Raw genomic sequence first — 12,145 nt, forward strand, 5'->3', positions numbered from 1 at the left:
CATTTCATCCACGGCAGATTCTAAGTCGAAAGCATTGTACTGCACTGAAGTTATGTGCAATTTTCATCAAGCCTTCAGCCGCGCCATATCCTTTCCTCACAAACCATTACGTTCATTTCTTCTCATAGAGCATGAATTCGAACTCATGCTTTACCCCCTTGACCTCCTCCTCAATAAGCGCCCCATTGTCGAAACTTTCCCCCGTGAAACGCTCGAGCTCATCCTTCCTACTGCGCACCCACTGCAGATCCTCCTCAACATCCACAGGGAACTGCGTATCACAATCCCACTCGCCCCTGACTCTAGTAAGCAGCACATGCCTAGCCTCCTCCATCTCAAGCGCAGACTTATAAATCGCGCCACCGCCAATGACAAAGACCCTACCAAGTGCCTTCGACCTGCCCGCCTGCGCCTGCTGCTGCAAAGCCGCGAGGCCCGACGCGATGTCCTGCGCCACTAACACCTCGCCTGACTCCAGCAGAGACGAAGGAACGAATTTCGTGGCGTCCTGGCGACTGATGACTAGATTCGTGCGTTGAGGCAGAGGTCTGAATTTCGCAGGGATCGAGTCCCAGGTTTTGCGGCCCATGACGACTACATTCTGGGTTTGCTGGGAAGAGTTCGATGCTGTGGGTTTATCTGATCCTGATGATGAGGATGATGAAATTTGTACTCGTTTTGTCACGCGTGCGAAGTAGGCCATTTCTTTCTTCAGCATTGGCCATGGAAGGGTTCCGTTCTTGCCAATGCCGTTCTTCACCGTGGCGGCCACGATTAGTGTGAGAGGTGGTGTTGACGCTGACATGTTTCTGTGTTGGATTGCGTTTTCTGGGCTTTTTACTTGGGTTTCTGGGAATTCGGTGTAGCTAGTTGTGGTATTTGGGTAGACAGTGCGAATATATTTAAGTTATGAAGACGCGCATTATAGGGTAGGTACCTAGTATGGGGAAGACGCCACCACGGTAGCTGAACTTTACTTAAACGATAAACCTACGGCCTTGGACACCGAGCGTGCTCGCCTACAGAATCGTATGAACTTCGTACTGGGTATAAAGCAGCGCCTGGATCATGCGATTCCATTACTTGGATGATGTATTTAAAAAGTGGCGAGGAAGATCTTTCCTCTGGCCATTCATCCATGTCAACGCCAAGAAGTTCCATGGGGGGAGCAAGAAGGTAAAATATACACACAATTATCTTGACACTTGACAGAACATCCTGTAGTTCGTATTGCTCGTCATATCGTCTTTATATGGATGCGCCATTTGGCATGGCAAGTCTTGCCACACATATACGTTATGTGTGTGTTACGTCGGACAGAGTCTCGATTGACATACGATAGGTGCAAGTGGATGGTTTGTGTACAGCAATGGAATGTAGACGATGGCTATATTATTTGATTGTGCTCACCTAAGAGACGTAGACACATACTGCACGTTTATATTGACATTCGACCGCGAATGCCCGCGTGTCGGGTCCTTGAAGGGAATACATCAATACCCTCATGGAGCACAGTCCACAACGATCTTGATGAGATTCTCCAGCCACACAGTAGAATGCACATCCTGGCAAGCGAGCTGCCATTCTCCTTCCGTAGAGATTGTTGTCAGACCGCCTGAAGTAAGAACCTTGACGGTGTAGGTGTCTGACATGTCTGCAACGGCCTCCGAGGGGTCCTCACTCTGCGCCATTTCATTTCTGAAATTCTGCACTTCCTGTGTCAAGAGCTGCCAGTCAAGGTGCTCATGTAAAGCATAATCAACGCGATCACGTAACAGCTGTTTGGTGTCCTTGTCGAGCATGTAAATCTGATATGCCGGGGTCTGTGCCAGCCTTGGGTCGAAATTCTGCTGCGCAGAGTCATTGGATTGACCATGAGAGTTGGCGTCATTCTCCTGGGTGTTGTCCACATCGTTCTTGTTGTCTGTCTTTCCGACCTTGCGAGACTCCACAGCATACTGTCTTTGACGCTCGTTGGTGACCATGCGCCTAAGTAGTGGTGTGCAGAGAGCGATAATTCTGTCCTTGTCGTGGGGCCACAGGAACTTGCGTCTGTGAGATTCCGAGGGGTTGCCTCCATCGTCTGGAGGCGGGGCGTTCTCGCCAAAATATTTCTCTCCCCAGCCATCCTGCTCGAGGAATTCTCGGACGCAGTGGTGTAGTCTCAATTTTACCATGTCGCTGTCGCCCTTGCCTCGATTACCGACACATGCCTGTCGTTGGGGATATTCAGGATCCAGCATGAACTGCTTCGCGGCGGCTTGCAGATATAAGAAATTCTCCGGTGACAGCTCCAGGGATGCGAAAAGTTTAGACATGGGGGGCCGAGTGTATTTCTTGGATGAATCTGAAGGCGGACGGAATAGAGCAGCTGCAGAATGCACCCCAGCAGCGCGCGCATCGAGATGATGAGGCGATTCAATCGGATTCGAGTGCTGCCTCAGAGAGACATGTCCTTCTTGGTTCTGCGACTCAGACGAAGCAAGAGTAGTGCGCTTCTGGCGCTTGGGACGGTCAGAGAGAACGCTGTCGAGAGATAATTCGGGGTCGGCGTCTGTTTCGTCTGGGTGAGATCGTTTGCGCTTGCCATTGGGGCGCGTCGCATCGCGTTGTAACAAAGAAGCCAGCTCTTGCTCCGAGGAATCGATGTGGGGTTCTTCGTGGGCTGCGAATTGCGGCAACTGCGGTAGCTGGGCTCGTTGGCGAATCTGTTCCTGAGCGGCAGCACTGGTGGCAGCCTCAACAAGGCCTTGCAACTGCGCATGGTCTTCTACCTCGTTCTCGACAAGTTGCTGCTGAGTGTGGTGATAGCCAGCGTCCATTTGGGTTTGATTGGGGTCTGGGTACATCGAGGCAGGCGGAGCAAGGGCGGCATAGTCCAGAAGCCCCTGAGACAGCTTGAAGTCATCGGAAGCATTCTGCTCCGGAGGCACAGGTTGGTAGTAGGGACCATTGGAGGCCATGGCGAACCAAGCGCTAGCGAAGGGATGGATGGATGTATGGATGTCCAGCCACGCGAGGCTTGAGGCGTGTACAGGAGACGAGAAAGACACAAATCGACGGATCGAAAGCACCTCTGCAACAGTGTTAGTCTGGTGACGCGCAGGCTCGTGAGCTGTCCATCTTGACGAGCAAGGCGGCGGGAGTCGCGACACTCATGGTCAGATTGAACACGGATCACGCGCAGCAAGACGAGGTCTAGATAAATTTATGATGCGCCCGGCAGGTGGAACAAGTGTGACAGGGAAGGATGGAGATGGTATAGACTTGCCCGCTATGAGAAGCTGTTAAGAAAGCTCCGATCTTGTGGATCTATCTGGATCTTGTCAAACACAGAGTGATGCAGGTCAGTTTGCTCATTTCACATTCACACGCTGCCTGCGCTGTAATAGATGCACACGGCAGGAGAGAGATGGCTTCTGCCAAGCAACCTCGAGCCGAAGTCTGTTGCTCTTGGCATCTTCGCATCGAGCAAGTGCTGCACCTGAGGATCAACAATCGCATACTGTCCTGGTTTTGTACAGTTGCCCGTGTTATTGTCATTTACATAAAAGTACAGTACGGTGCTCGAGTGCGGTGCAGTCCATCTCTCTGAGATGCTTCGTTTCAGACCAGCATCTTCCTTGAAACAACAGCTCTCAGACCTCGACTCCCCGAGATGAAGGTCAAGATCCTCTCTTGGAACGCTGTGGCAGCGTGGAGATGGGACATGCCAGAAGATGAAGTCTGTGGCATCTGTCGTGTACAGTTCGACGGAACCTGTCCAAAGTGCAAATTCCCCGGCGATGATTGTCCCATTAATAAGTCACTCCCAAAAGCTGAGAGCTATGAATATCATACTGACTTTTGAGCAATCATGGGACAATGTAACCATTCGTTCCATATGGTAGGACCTGATACTAGTAGTTGGAAACATTGTGAGACTAACAATAATGCTCCAGCACTGCCTAAATACTTGGATCAACCAAGAGTCCAGTCAGGGAAGGTGTCCCATGTGTCGTCAAGGTGTGTATCTTCGAGCATACTGTCTACTAATCCATATCTCGGCACTATTTGCTCACACCTGGTTCACTAGTCTTTCATATCAAGGGGACAGACCAAAGCGAGGCACAAGTCGAACATCAATCCCCTGCATAAAAACCACGCCGAAGCATGCTATGTTCCATGATGACTCCATTTTTGTTCTTGGGCGTACAGCAAGTCATCATCCGGATGTTCCCCTTGCTAGTCTGCGTCAATCCTACCATCTAATCTACCAATATGGCTTACTCTCGTGTCGTCTTTGCATGATTGCTGTGCCATAGACACACTATGCTATGTCTGTCGTAGTCTCGCGAGCGTGGCTTTGCCTGCGCGACTTTCGTTGGGTTTCCCAACTTCAGACGTAATCCAGTCACCAATACTGCTGAGTTCGTTCAGGTCCACTCCGGTTCCGAGGCCGAGGCTATGCAGTATATATACGACGTCTTCAGTCGAAACATTACCAGTAGCGCCTGGACTGTAGGGACAGCCTCCGAGTCCACCAACCGCCGAGTCGAACGTCCGCACGCCATGTTCCAGTCCGACCAGAGTGTTGACGAGGGCTTGACCGTAAGTGTCGTGAAAGTGAAGTGCAAGATCATCGTTGCGGATGCCTGCTGCCGCAAGGACCTTCAGCAACTCCCTCGTCCTAGGCGCTGTTCCCATGCCTGTCGTGTCGGCCACAGATATCTCATCCGCGCCCATCTCGAGGAGGGTAGCTGACAGTTCTGCAACTCTGTGCGGATCAGTATCAGGGCCCTCGAACGGACAGCCCAGAGCTACAGAGATGTAGGCTCTGACCGCGAATCCCTTGTCACGGGCTGCTGTCATGAGAGGCCCGAATCTCTCAAGCGACTCGGCAATGCTACAATTAGTGTTACGCTGGGAGAACGACTCTGTGGCGGCCATGAATATAGACACTTCGTGGCGAGGCCCGTGGGCTTCAATGTGCGGCGTGGACTGCGAAACCGGTGGAGGCGTGGGCGGAGGAGTGGGATATGCGTCCTGATGGGTTTGATCTGTTTTGTTCGCTCCTCCATACACAGAAAAGAAGTTGTCGAGGCCTTTCATGTTCGGCAACAACCACTGATAGGTGATGGGCACCGGAGATTCCGGAGTATCACTGAGAACATCCTGCATGATCTTGTCCGAATTTGCCATCTAGAGTCTGTACTCAGCGATGTTATATTTCGCCCGAAGTCCATTGGGACTGGTACTGGCACTTTGTATCCTTGTGCGTTTACATGAAAAAGGTTGCTGGATGCACTTATGTACTCACCTGAGGCACCCATTTCGGTGATACGAAAGATCCGGCTTCGATAGTCTGCAAGCCAGTCCTTGCCAAACGCCTGACGAGTTCGACTTTCGTTTCTAATGTTATTGCTGTCTTTTCATTCTGCAGACCGTCTCGAGGCCCGACTTCGACGAGTCGTACATGGTCCGAGGCAGCTCCAGTACTCCGCTTCGGGGCCGCGGTAGCGAAACTACGTTGGCTTATCTGTCTCGCATAGCGACTCAATTGTCGGGTCTCTATGCTTAGAGGCATCGTGGTTTCTCGAAGCGCAATATATACCGAGTCACCTTGTCTTTTGTGAAATCGAGAAAGGGCTTCAAGCATTACTTGTCGTCAAGGGTACTACTGTTATGATGTGATGTGGAGAGACGAACCAATGCGGGGGTCTTTGAGCAGAATGGAGGGGCTGTTTGTTACAAAGGCAAACCTTCACCCTTACCCCAGATCTGGCCGGCAGAAGGCCACGACCCAATCGATACGCTCGCAATAATCTAGTCATGGTCCGGAAGAAATCTAATGAATTAGACCCAACCTTCGCTGCTTGTTCGTTCAGACTCAACAGCGTAATAAAGATCCAGAAGTTTGCATTCGAGACCCGTCGTCTTACTCCAGTGCAGAGAGGTTGATAATAAAGAACGGAACAAATTCACAATTGCGACAGTCACATAGGCACAAAACAAAAATCGACTCGGGTGGCGGACCCTGTCCCTCCTTTTAACAAAAGATAGTCCTCATTTGCGCGACTTCCTTCACTTCCCTTCCTCGTCACTTCACGAAAGAGTGCAGAATTGCCTGACATGGCACCACATCTATGTTCTCTGTGCACGACGAACCGGGCTCAGATTCTACGACCAAAAAATCATGATCGACTTTGCGCCAAATGTTTCACCGAGACATTCGAAAGCGAAGTCGCCCACACCGTCGAGTCAACCGCCCTTTTCCACCGCGGCGAGCGAATCGCAATAGGAGCCTCCGGCGGCAAAGACTCGTGTGTCTTGGCCGCTGTTCTAAAGACTCTCAACGAGCGGCAGGACTGGGGCCTCGACCTTGTGCTCCTATCAGTCGACGAGGGCATCCAGGGATACCGGGACCACAGTCTGGACGCCGTACGACGAAACGCAGCAGAACTAGGCCTTCCACTACATATCGTGAGCTACGAGGAGTTGTACGGCTGGAGTATGGACCAGGTGGTGGCGCAGATAGGAAAGAAGGGTAACTGCACATATTGTGGCGTGTTCCGACGCCAGGCACTCGACCGTGGCGCTGCACAGCTGGGCGTACGGCACGTAGTGACAGGACACAACGCGGACGATGTGGCCGAGACGGTGCTTATGAACTTGCTGCGTGGTGATATGCCACGCCTGAGCAGAGCGACGAGCATAGTCACCAGCACACCGGCCGCTGCGACGGACAAGCCCATCTTAGCACCCAAGGCCAGCGAGAATACGGATGACGCACAGCAGGCCGAGGTTGAAAGAGTGGGAATCACAAACGTCAAGAGGTCGAAGCCGCTAATGTATGCTTACGAGAAAGAGATTGTGCTGTATGCCCATCACAAGAAGCTGGACTATTTTTCTACCGAGTGCATATACTCCCCAGAGGCATTCCGCGGCAGCGCCCGCACACTGATCAAGAATCTGGAGCGCATACGACCCGAGAGTATCCTGGATGTTGTCAAGAGTGGGATCGACATGGCCATGCTGGTACCTGAGGCAGATGGAGGATGCAAAGGAGCTTGCGGATCAAAGGCGGCGACCAAAAAGACTCGTGCAACAAAGATCCAAGCCGACGAGGATGACGACGGGAATGGAGGTTGCGGTACTGGAAACGGACAGGGTTCTGGTGGAGAGATGGTAGACTACGAGAAGAAGCTGCGCGAAGATGAAAAGGCACAGGAAGAGGGACTGGAGATCGAGGTCAAATTACCCTCCAAGCCCGACAGATCAAAAGCAGAAAGCGTCAGCCTACCAGTCAGGACCAAGAGGCACGAGACAAGGACGAAGTCGAAGCAAGAATCAGCTCCCACAAAGCAGAAACTCGGACGCTGCCAAAGATGCGGCTACATGTCGTCGCAGGCGATATGCAAGGCTTGTGTCCTGCTAGAAGGACTGAACAAGGCAAGACCGAAGACTGCAATCACAGTAGAGGGAGGTATGGGATGAATGACACTGGGAGCCCAGAGGAAAAACTTGTCATATACTCGAATGGGTAGACTAAATCCTGCGAAGTCAGAGCAGTCATCGTCCGGCTGCCTCGTCATGGCTTCCAGTTCTGAGAAATGCCTCAGAGGCTCGAGCGTGAAAGCCCCAGAGCATGCCATGACCTGACTTTCCAGTCAACCACATGAGTATGGCTCCTAGCTAAGGCCGTGTAGAATTGTGGACCTGATGACTACCTCGACGGAGCAGCGATGCAGGCTGCCGCCCTCGCCGACTCGAATGTGTCGAGCCGTGCACCGAGGAAGCCATAGATAGTAAGCCAGTTAGATATCCCGATACAAAGGCCACGGGGCCCGGTTTAGAAGATGACCATAGCGAAGTTTTCGAGAAGGTCGTCGTATCATATCTCCATTTTGCACATTCACCCTCCAGTCGTAGTCGTCCCAATCATTCCCTGCTCAACGCCCTGAGCCCCCTCGAGACCCTCAAGCCCCTTCGCACGAATGACATCCACATCAAGCTCCTCCATGACCTGCAGCACAACATTAAGCGACTCGAAAAACCCATTGACCGCAACTCTCAGCATGCGATTCGTCGTCGAGCGGTAAATCGTCCTGAGCACAGTGGCTTTCTCATCCGACAGATTCAGCTGCGGGTGCGGGACTGGATGCGCCGCCGTCGCGGCGTTCATGAGCAGCGAAGCCCGCAGAGGGTCAGAGCCATTGATTGATTGGCCGACGTAGTTGGGACGGATCAGAGTGAACTCTCGCTGTACGAGGGAGGAGAGTTCTTGGTCGACTGAAAGAGCGCGGTAGGCCGAGTTGGCTAGGCGGTAGGTCGGGAAGGGCACGTCTATGACTCTGTGGGAGAAATGTCTCTGTCAGTCATGCGTTCATGTGCGCTGCATGGATGGAAGACAGAAGGCTTGGGGCGGCAGGGTGGGAATGCTTTCGTACAGCGAACACTGGAGTTGTTGCTCTTCTTCGGACATCTTTTCATGTCTGTGCAATGGTTATTGGTGGGTGATTGGGAAGAGTGCCTCATACCACGACTATTATATCGTAGTCATTTGGGGTACAGAAAGATATTCAAGGGTACACGGGTACTTGTCACGCGTTATCACCCCGCATGATCATATCTTGGAGATCTGAGACCCTGTGCCATAACAGCTGCCGTGTGGTTGATCGATTGACAGCCGCTCTGTGACGTATATCATGCTCATTCGGGAGGTACGACTAAGATCCATGGTTGCTTGGTGCATATTGAACAATGATCGGGTCATCGAACCGTTTTGGGAGACTACATATGTCTGGGTTTCTATTCCATTCTTTCTCCGTTGCCTAATCACAACTTGTAGTATTGAACTTCAAAAGATTGATATATCGCAAACCACTCTCAGAAACCATCTGCCAAAGTACCATCCATCATGTCGTCTCCATCAGAGTTTCTTACTTTCTACCGCCGATTCGCGACCCACCCTCGACTCCGCAGCGCCTCATCAAATGCCATGTCATCTCGAGGTTTCGCCCTTTCTTCGAGACTGAGAAATGATCCAAAGGTCAACCCGGACAGCGTGCACACGACGAACAAGACCGATAGACTCGACATCCAAAATGAGAACAGCGGCAAGGGCAGGGAGTACGTTTTCCCCCTTTGCATCACTGTCATTTCTTTGCTGACTCAATGAACAGTGCAAAAGCACAAGGTGTTGGTGGCTCGGCAACGTCAGAGTCTGACACTGCAGGAGGTGCCGCGAAGGCAAAGAAGGAATTCCCTGAGGCGCCCGACACTGTGATTGGTATGCAGGATGAGCGAGGTGGCAAGGGTCATTGAGCTGCTATACCTTTGTCTCCGCTTCCGAAACCAAATATTCATAGCCGTTATTGTATCAAGTGTATAAGCAACCCTGCAATGCGCCGTTCGCCTGTAGTCTACTCTTTCGTGCAAACCAATTTCCCAACCGGAGCAGTCTAGGGCACGGTTGTTTCGATGCTGCAATCCCAGAGAACGCCTCCACCAATGCATTAAGTAACGAAAATCCATTGCGCATGGAAGAACGCTTTATTGCGCAGCCTTCCACTTCTTTACCCTCCTCTTCAAGTCTCCAACAGTCTGCTGCATAGGGTTCATCTTCATATCACGGCTCATGGCGAGATAGTCCTCTCCGTGCTTCTCTACCAGGCTCTGAATCCACTCGCTCTCTCGCTCGCTAGGCTTTCGGGGTTTCTTGTCTGCGGGTCTTGCAGCGACTGCTTCCAGTTCTCTGACCACGGCCGTCTTGCCATCGCCTGAAGGGATCGAAGCCTCAACCACGCCGTGTTCGTTCGCAAAGCCTCGCCATTCGGTGCCATCCTCGTCTTCATCGTCGTCATCCAGGTCGTTGAGAGGGTCATTCAGAGGATTGGGCTTCTTGTTGTTTTCGTCTATGACTCGTAGAATCGCACCGGTCTCGGGGTCGCGCTCAATGCGCACCTCGGAGACATCGAGCATTTTCGGTATCTTGGTGTGAATGCTCAGCTTGTCGGCTGATTTGTTTTGTTCTCCATCTTCGAGCATCGCTGTCGTCTTCTCTGTGCCTCCGGTCGCTGCATTTAATTTATGGGCGAGACCGAGACGGCGGTAGTTTTGTGTAAGAGTCTCCTTCTGGTTCCTGATTTAATCATTAGCTACTCGTGACAGAAAATGCGTCAGGACGTCTTCTTGATGTTTTTTTATGCCTACCAGTTGGCTGCAATGATTGCATTGTTCAAAATCTTCTTCTTGGACTTTGGCTTTTGGCGTACTTTGGACACCGACGAGCGGTTCTTTTTCTTCTGTAATTCTCGACCCATCTTGGTTTTTGTTCTGGTTGATAACAAAATGAATCGGGATCAGATAAATTTCTTAGAGATTGTAAATCTTCAAAAGCGGAACTTCTCCGATCGATTGCCAAGAGCTTCCCCGTACTTTGTACAATGGGTCTCTGCGCCTTGCAACAGTCTCCTTTTATTCATTGCCTGGACAAACCCCGCCGCCGACATACCTTGCCTTATACAAGTACAGCGCACATCCAAACAGGAATATGGTCAACCTGTCGAATGTGCACATAGAACCAGATCCACATTACTCAGATATATCCAGGCGCTGCTCTATTGAGCACTCTGTAGTCCTTCGGACATGTTAGAATCAAGTTGAAAGTAGGTACCTCTATCGTTGATCCCGCGCTAGCAGATTCAAGGCATCGGGCGATGGCGCCGTGATATGTACCTCGAATGAGAGAAAATGTACCAAAGAGTCTATAGATATCCTCACTATGATACGACTTCTTGTGAAGGCCACATAGTTTGGTGGTATCAATGACAGGAAGTTCTTGGCATTGACCTCTGAGGCTCGATCCCCCGCATTGTCGCCCATGAAATTTAGAATATTTATTGTAATTATGAGCGCTCTAGAGACTCAAATAGTCCCAAATACATTACCGCACCACACCATCTCACTTCTTCACTCGCAGCACTGTGAAGTCGCCGCCGCATCGCATTACGGACATCAACCATGGCAGGCCCGCCCAAGAAGCGCCAAAAGCGCGAAGAGACACAGCAAGAGGGACAATTACCACAGAAGAAATATTTCAGACAACGAGCACATGCGAATCCGTTCTCGGATCATGCCTTGACTTAGTACGCCTTCTCCCCTTTCTGTATCGGAGTATATCTCGATAAAGATATTGGGAGGATGAAGGAAGGAGCAGAAAATGGACGACCTGACTAATACTCGAGAATAAAGCCCAGTATCACCAGCCTCCATGGACTGGTCGCAACATTACCCTGCCTACGCTTCGAAGGGAAACAACACCGCCATACCAGACGTGGAGGAAGCTGGAGCAACCCAGAGAGTCCCGAAGATGTCTAAGAAGGTCGAAGTGGCGGATATCGGTTGCGGATTCGGGGGTTTACTGTTTGCGCTCGCACCGAAATTGCCAGACACACTTTTATTGGGTATGGCATTATGCTGCAGTCTTGCAGACCCGAAAAAGGATGAAGCAGCTGGGCTGACACATTCTCGTAGGCATGGAAATCAGAACATCAGTCACGGAATACGTGCAAACTAAAGTTAAGGCTTTGCGCACCCAGAATGCCGAGACTCAGCCAATGGCATACCAAAACGTCGCCTGTCTTCGCGCCAACACCATGAAGTTCCTGCCGAACTTCTTCGAGAAGGCACAGTTGTCCAAGATCTTCCTCTGTTTCCCAGACCCGCACTTCAAGGCGCGCAAACACAAGGCCAGAATTGTCAGCTTGACGTTGAACTCGTGAGCATTTCTTTCTCTATTTCTGACTTGGCCGCAACTAAGCTAATGCTATGAACAGAGAATACGCCTACGTCCTACGGCCTGGTGGTATTGTCTATACCATCACCGATGTCGAGGATCTGCATAATTGGATGGTGGAGCATCTCGCGGCGCATCCCTCTTTTGAGCGGGTTCCGGAAGCGGAACAAGAGAGTGACGAGTGCGTCGCCGTCATGAGGAAGGAGACCGAGGAGGGCAAGAAAGTCACACGGAATAATGGCAACAAGTACGTTGCGCTATTCCGGAGGAAGGAGAATCCGGATTGGCCGTGAGGTTGAGGACATGTCACAGCGTTGCCCAGCTCTCACCTCATGAATCAACAGGCTCGACGCTCTATAGGTTATA

The 12,145-nt window shown here is 51.3% G+C and overlaps 8 protein-coding genes across 9 annotated transcripts; 3 read left to right on the plus strand and 5 right to left on the minus strand.

The window, feature by feature from the left end:
• Nucleotides 1-112: 112 nt before the first annotated feature.
• On the minus strand, nt 113-805 carry AAFC00_000376 (uncharacterized protein; the record flags this gene model as incomplete). 2 transcript variants are annotated; one of them, XM_069343448.1, is made up of 1 exon in its annotated part: nt 113-805. In XM_069343448.1, the coding sequence occupies one exon, from the start codon at nt 803-805 to the stop codon at nt 113-115; it is 693 nt and encodes a 230-aa protein (XP_069200198.1). The 2 variants fall into 2 exon arrangements, with proteins under 2 accessions (XP_069200198.1, XP_069200197.1); XM_069343447.1 differs by having other exon boundaries at nt 113-589.
• A 697-nt stretch (nt 806-1,502) lies between these two features.
• AAFC00_000377 (uncharacterized protein) lies at nt 1,503-2,963 on the minus strand (the record flags this gene model as incomplete). The annotated part of the gene is made up of 1 exon (XM_069343460.1): nt 1,503-2,963. One exon carries the CDS (start codon nt 2,961-2,963, stop codon nt 1,503-1,505), a length of 1,461 nt encoding a protein of 486 aa, XP_069200199.1.
• Nucleotides 2,964-4,314: 1,351 nt separating this feature from the next.
• Nucleotides 4,315-5,566, minus strand: AAFC00_000378 (uncharacterized protein; the record flags this gene model as incomplete). Its single annotated transcript, XM_069343470.1, has 2 exons — nt 4,315-5,181; nt 5,300-5,566. The coding sequence occupies 2 exons, from the start codon at nt 5,564-5,566 to the stop codon at nt 4,315-4,317; spliced, it is 1,134 nt and encodes a 377-aa protein (XP_069200200.1).
• Nucleotides 5,567-6,111: 545 nt separating this feature from the next.
• Nucleotides 6,112-7,476, plus strand: AAFC00_000379 (uncharacterized protein; the record flags this gene model as incomplete). The annotated part of the gene is made up of 1 exon (XM_069343480.1): nt 6,112-7,476. The coding sequence occupies one exon, from the start codon at nt 6,112-6,114 to the stop codon at nt 7,474-7,476; it is 1,365 nt and encodes a 454-aa protein (XP_069200201.1).
• A 418-nt stretch (nt 7,477-7,894) lies between these two features.
• AAFC00_000380 (uncharacterized protein) lies at nt 7,895-8,464 on the minus strand (the record flags this gene model as incomplete). Its single annotated transcript, XM_069343488.1, has 2 exons — nt 7,895-8,333; nt 8,430-8,464. The coding sequence occupies 2 exons, from the start codon at nt 8,462-8,464 to the stop codon at nt 7,895-7,897; spliced, it is 474 nt and encodes a 157-aa protein (XP_069200202.1).
• Nucleotides 8,465-8,899: 435 nt separating this feature from the next.
• AAFC00_000381 (uncharacterized protein) lies at nt 8,900-9,306 on the plus strand (the record flags this gene model as incomplete). Its single annotated transcript, XM_069343497.1, has 2 exons — nt 8,900-9,111; nt 9,165-9,306. The coding sequence occupies 2 exons, from the start codon at nt 8,900-8,902 to the stop codon at nt 9,304-9,306; spliced, it is 354 nt and encodes a 117-aa protein (XP_069200203.1).
• A 228-nt stretch (nt 9,307-9,534) lies between these two features.
• On the minus strand, nt 9,535-10,304 carry AAFC00_000382 (uncharacterized protein; the record flags this gene model as incomplete). Its single annotated transcript, XM_069343507.1, has 2 exons — nt 9,535-10,123; nt 10,195-10,304. The coding sequence occupies 2 exons, from the start codon at nt 10,302-10,304 to the stop codon at nt 9,535-9,537; spliced, it is 699 nt and encodes a 232-aa protein (XP_069200204.1).
• A 700-nt stretch (nt 10,305-11,004) lies between these two features.
• Nucleotides 11,005-12,072, plus strand: AAFC00_000383 (uncharacterized protein; the record flags this gene model as incomplete). Its single annotated transcript, XM_069343516.1, has 4 exons — nt 11,005-11,129; nt 11,236-11,447; nt 11,518-11,761; nt 11,820-12,072. The coding sequence occupies 4 exons, from the start codon at nt 11,005-11,007 to the stop codon at nt 12,070-12,072; spliced, it is 834 nt and encodes a 277-aa protein (XP_069200205.1).
• Between the last annotated feature and the right edge of the window lie 73 nt (nt 12,073-12,145).

The sequence above is a fragment of the Neodothiora populina genome, assembly GCF_041146345.1.
Source record: "Neodothiora populina strain CPC 39397 chromosome Unknown canker_contig_11, whole genome shotgun sequence".
Classification (NCBI taxonomy): domain Eukaryota; kingdom Fungi; phylum Ascomycota; class Dothideomycetes; order Dothideales; family Dothioraceae; genus Neodothiora; species Neodothiora populina.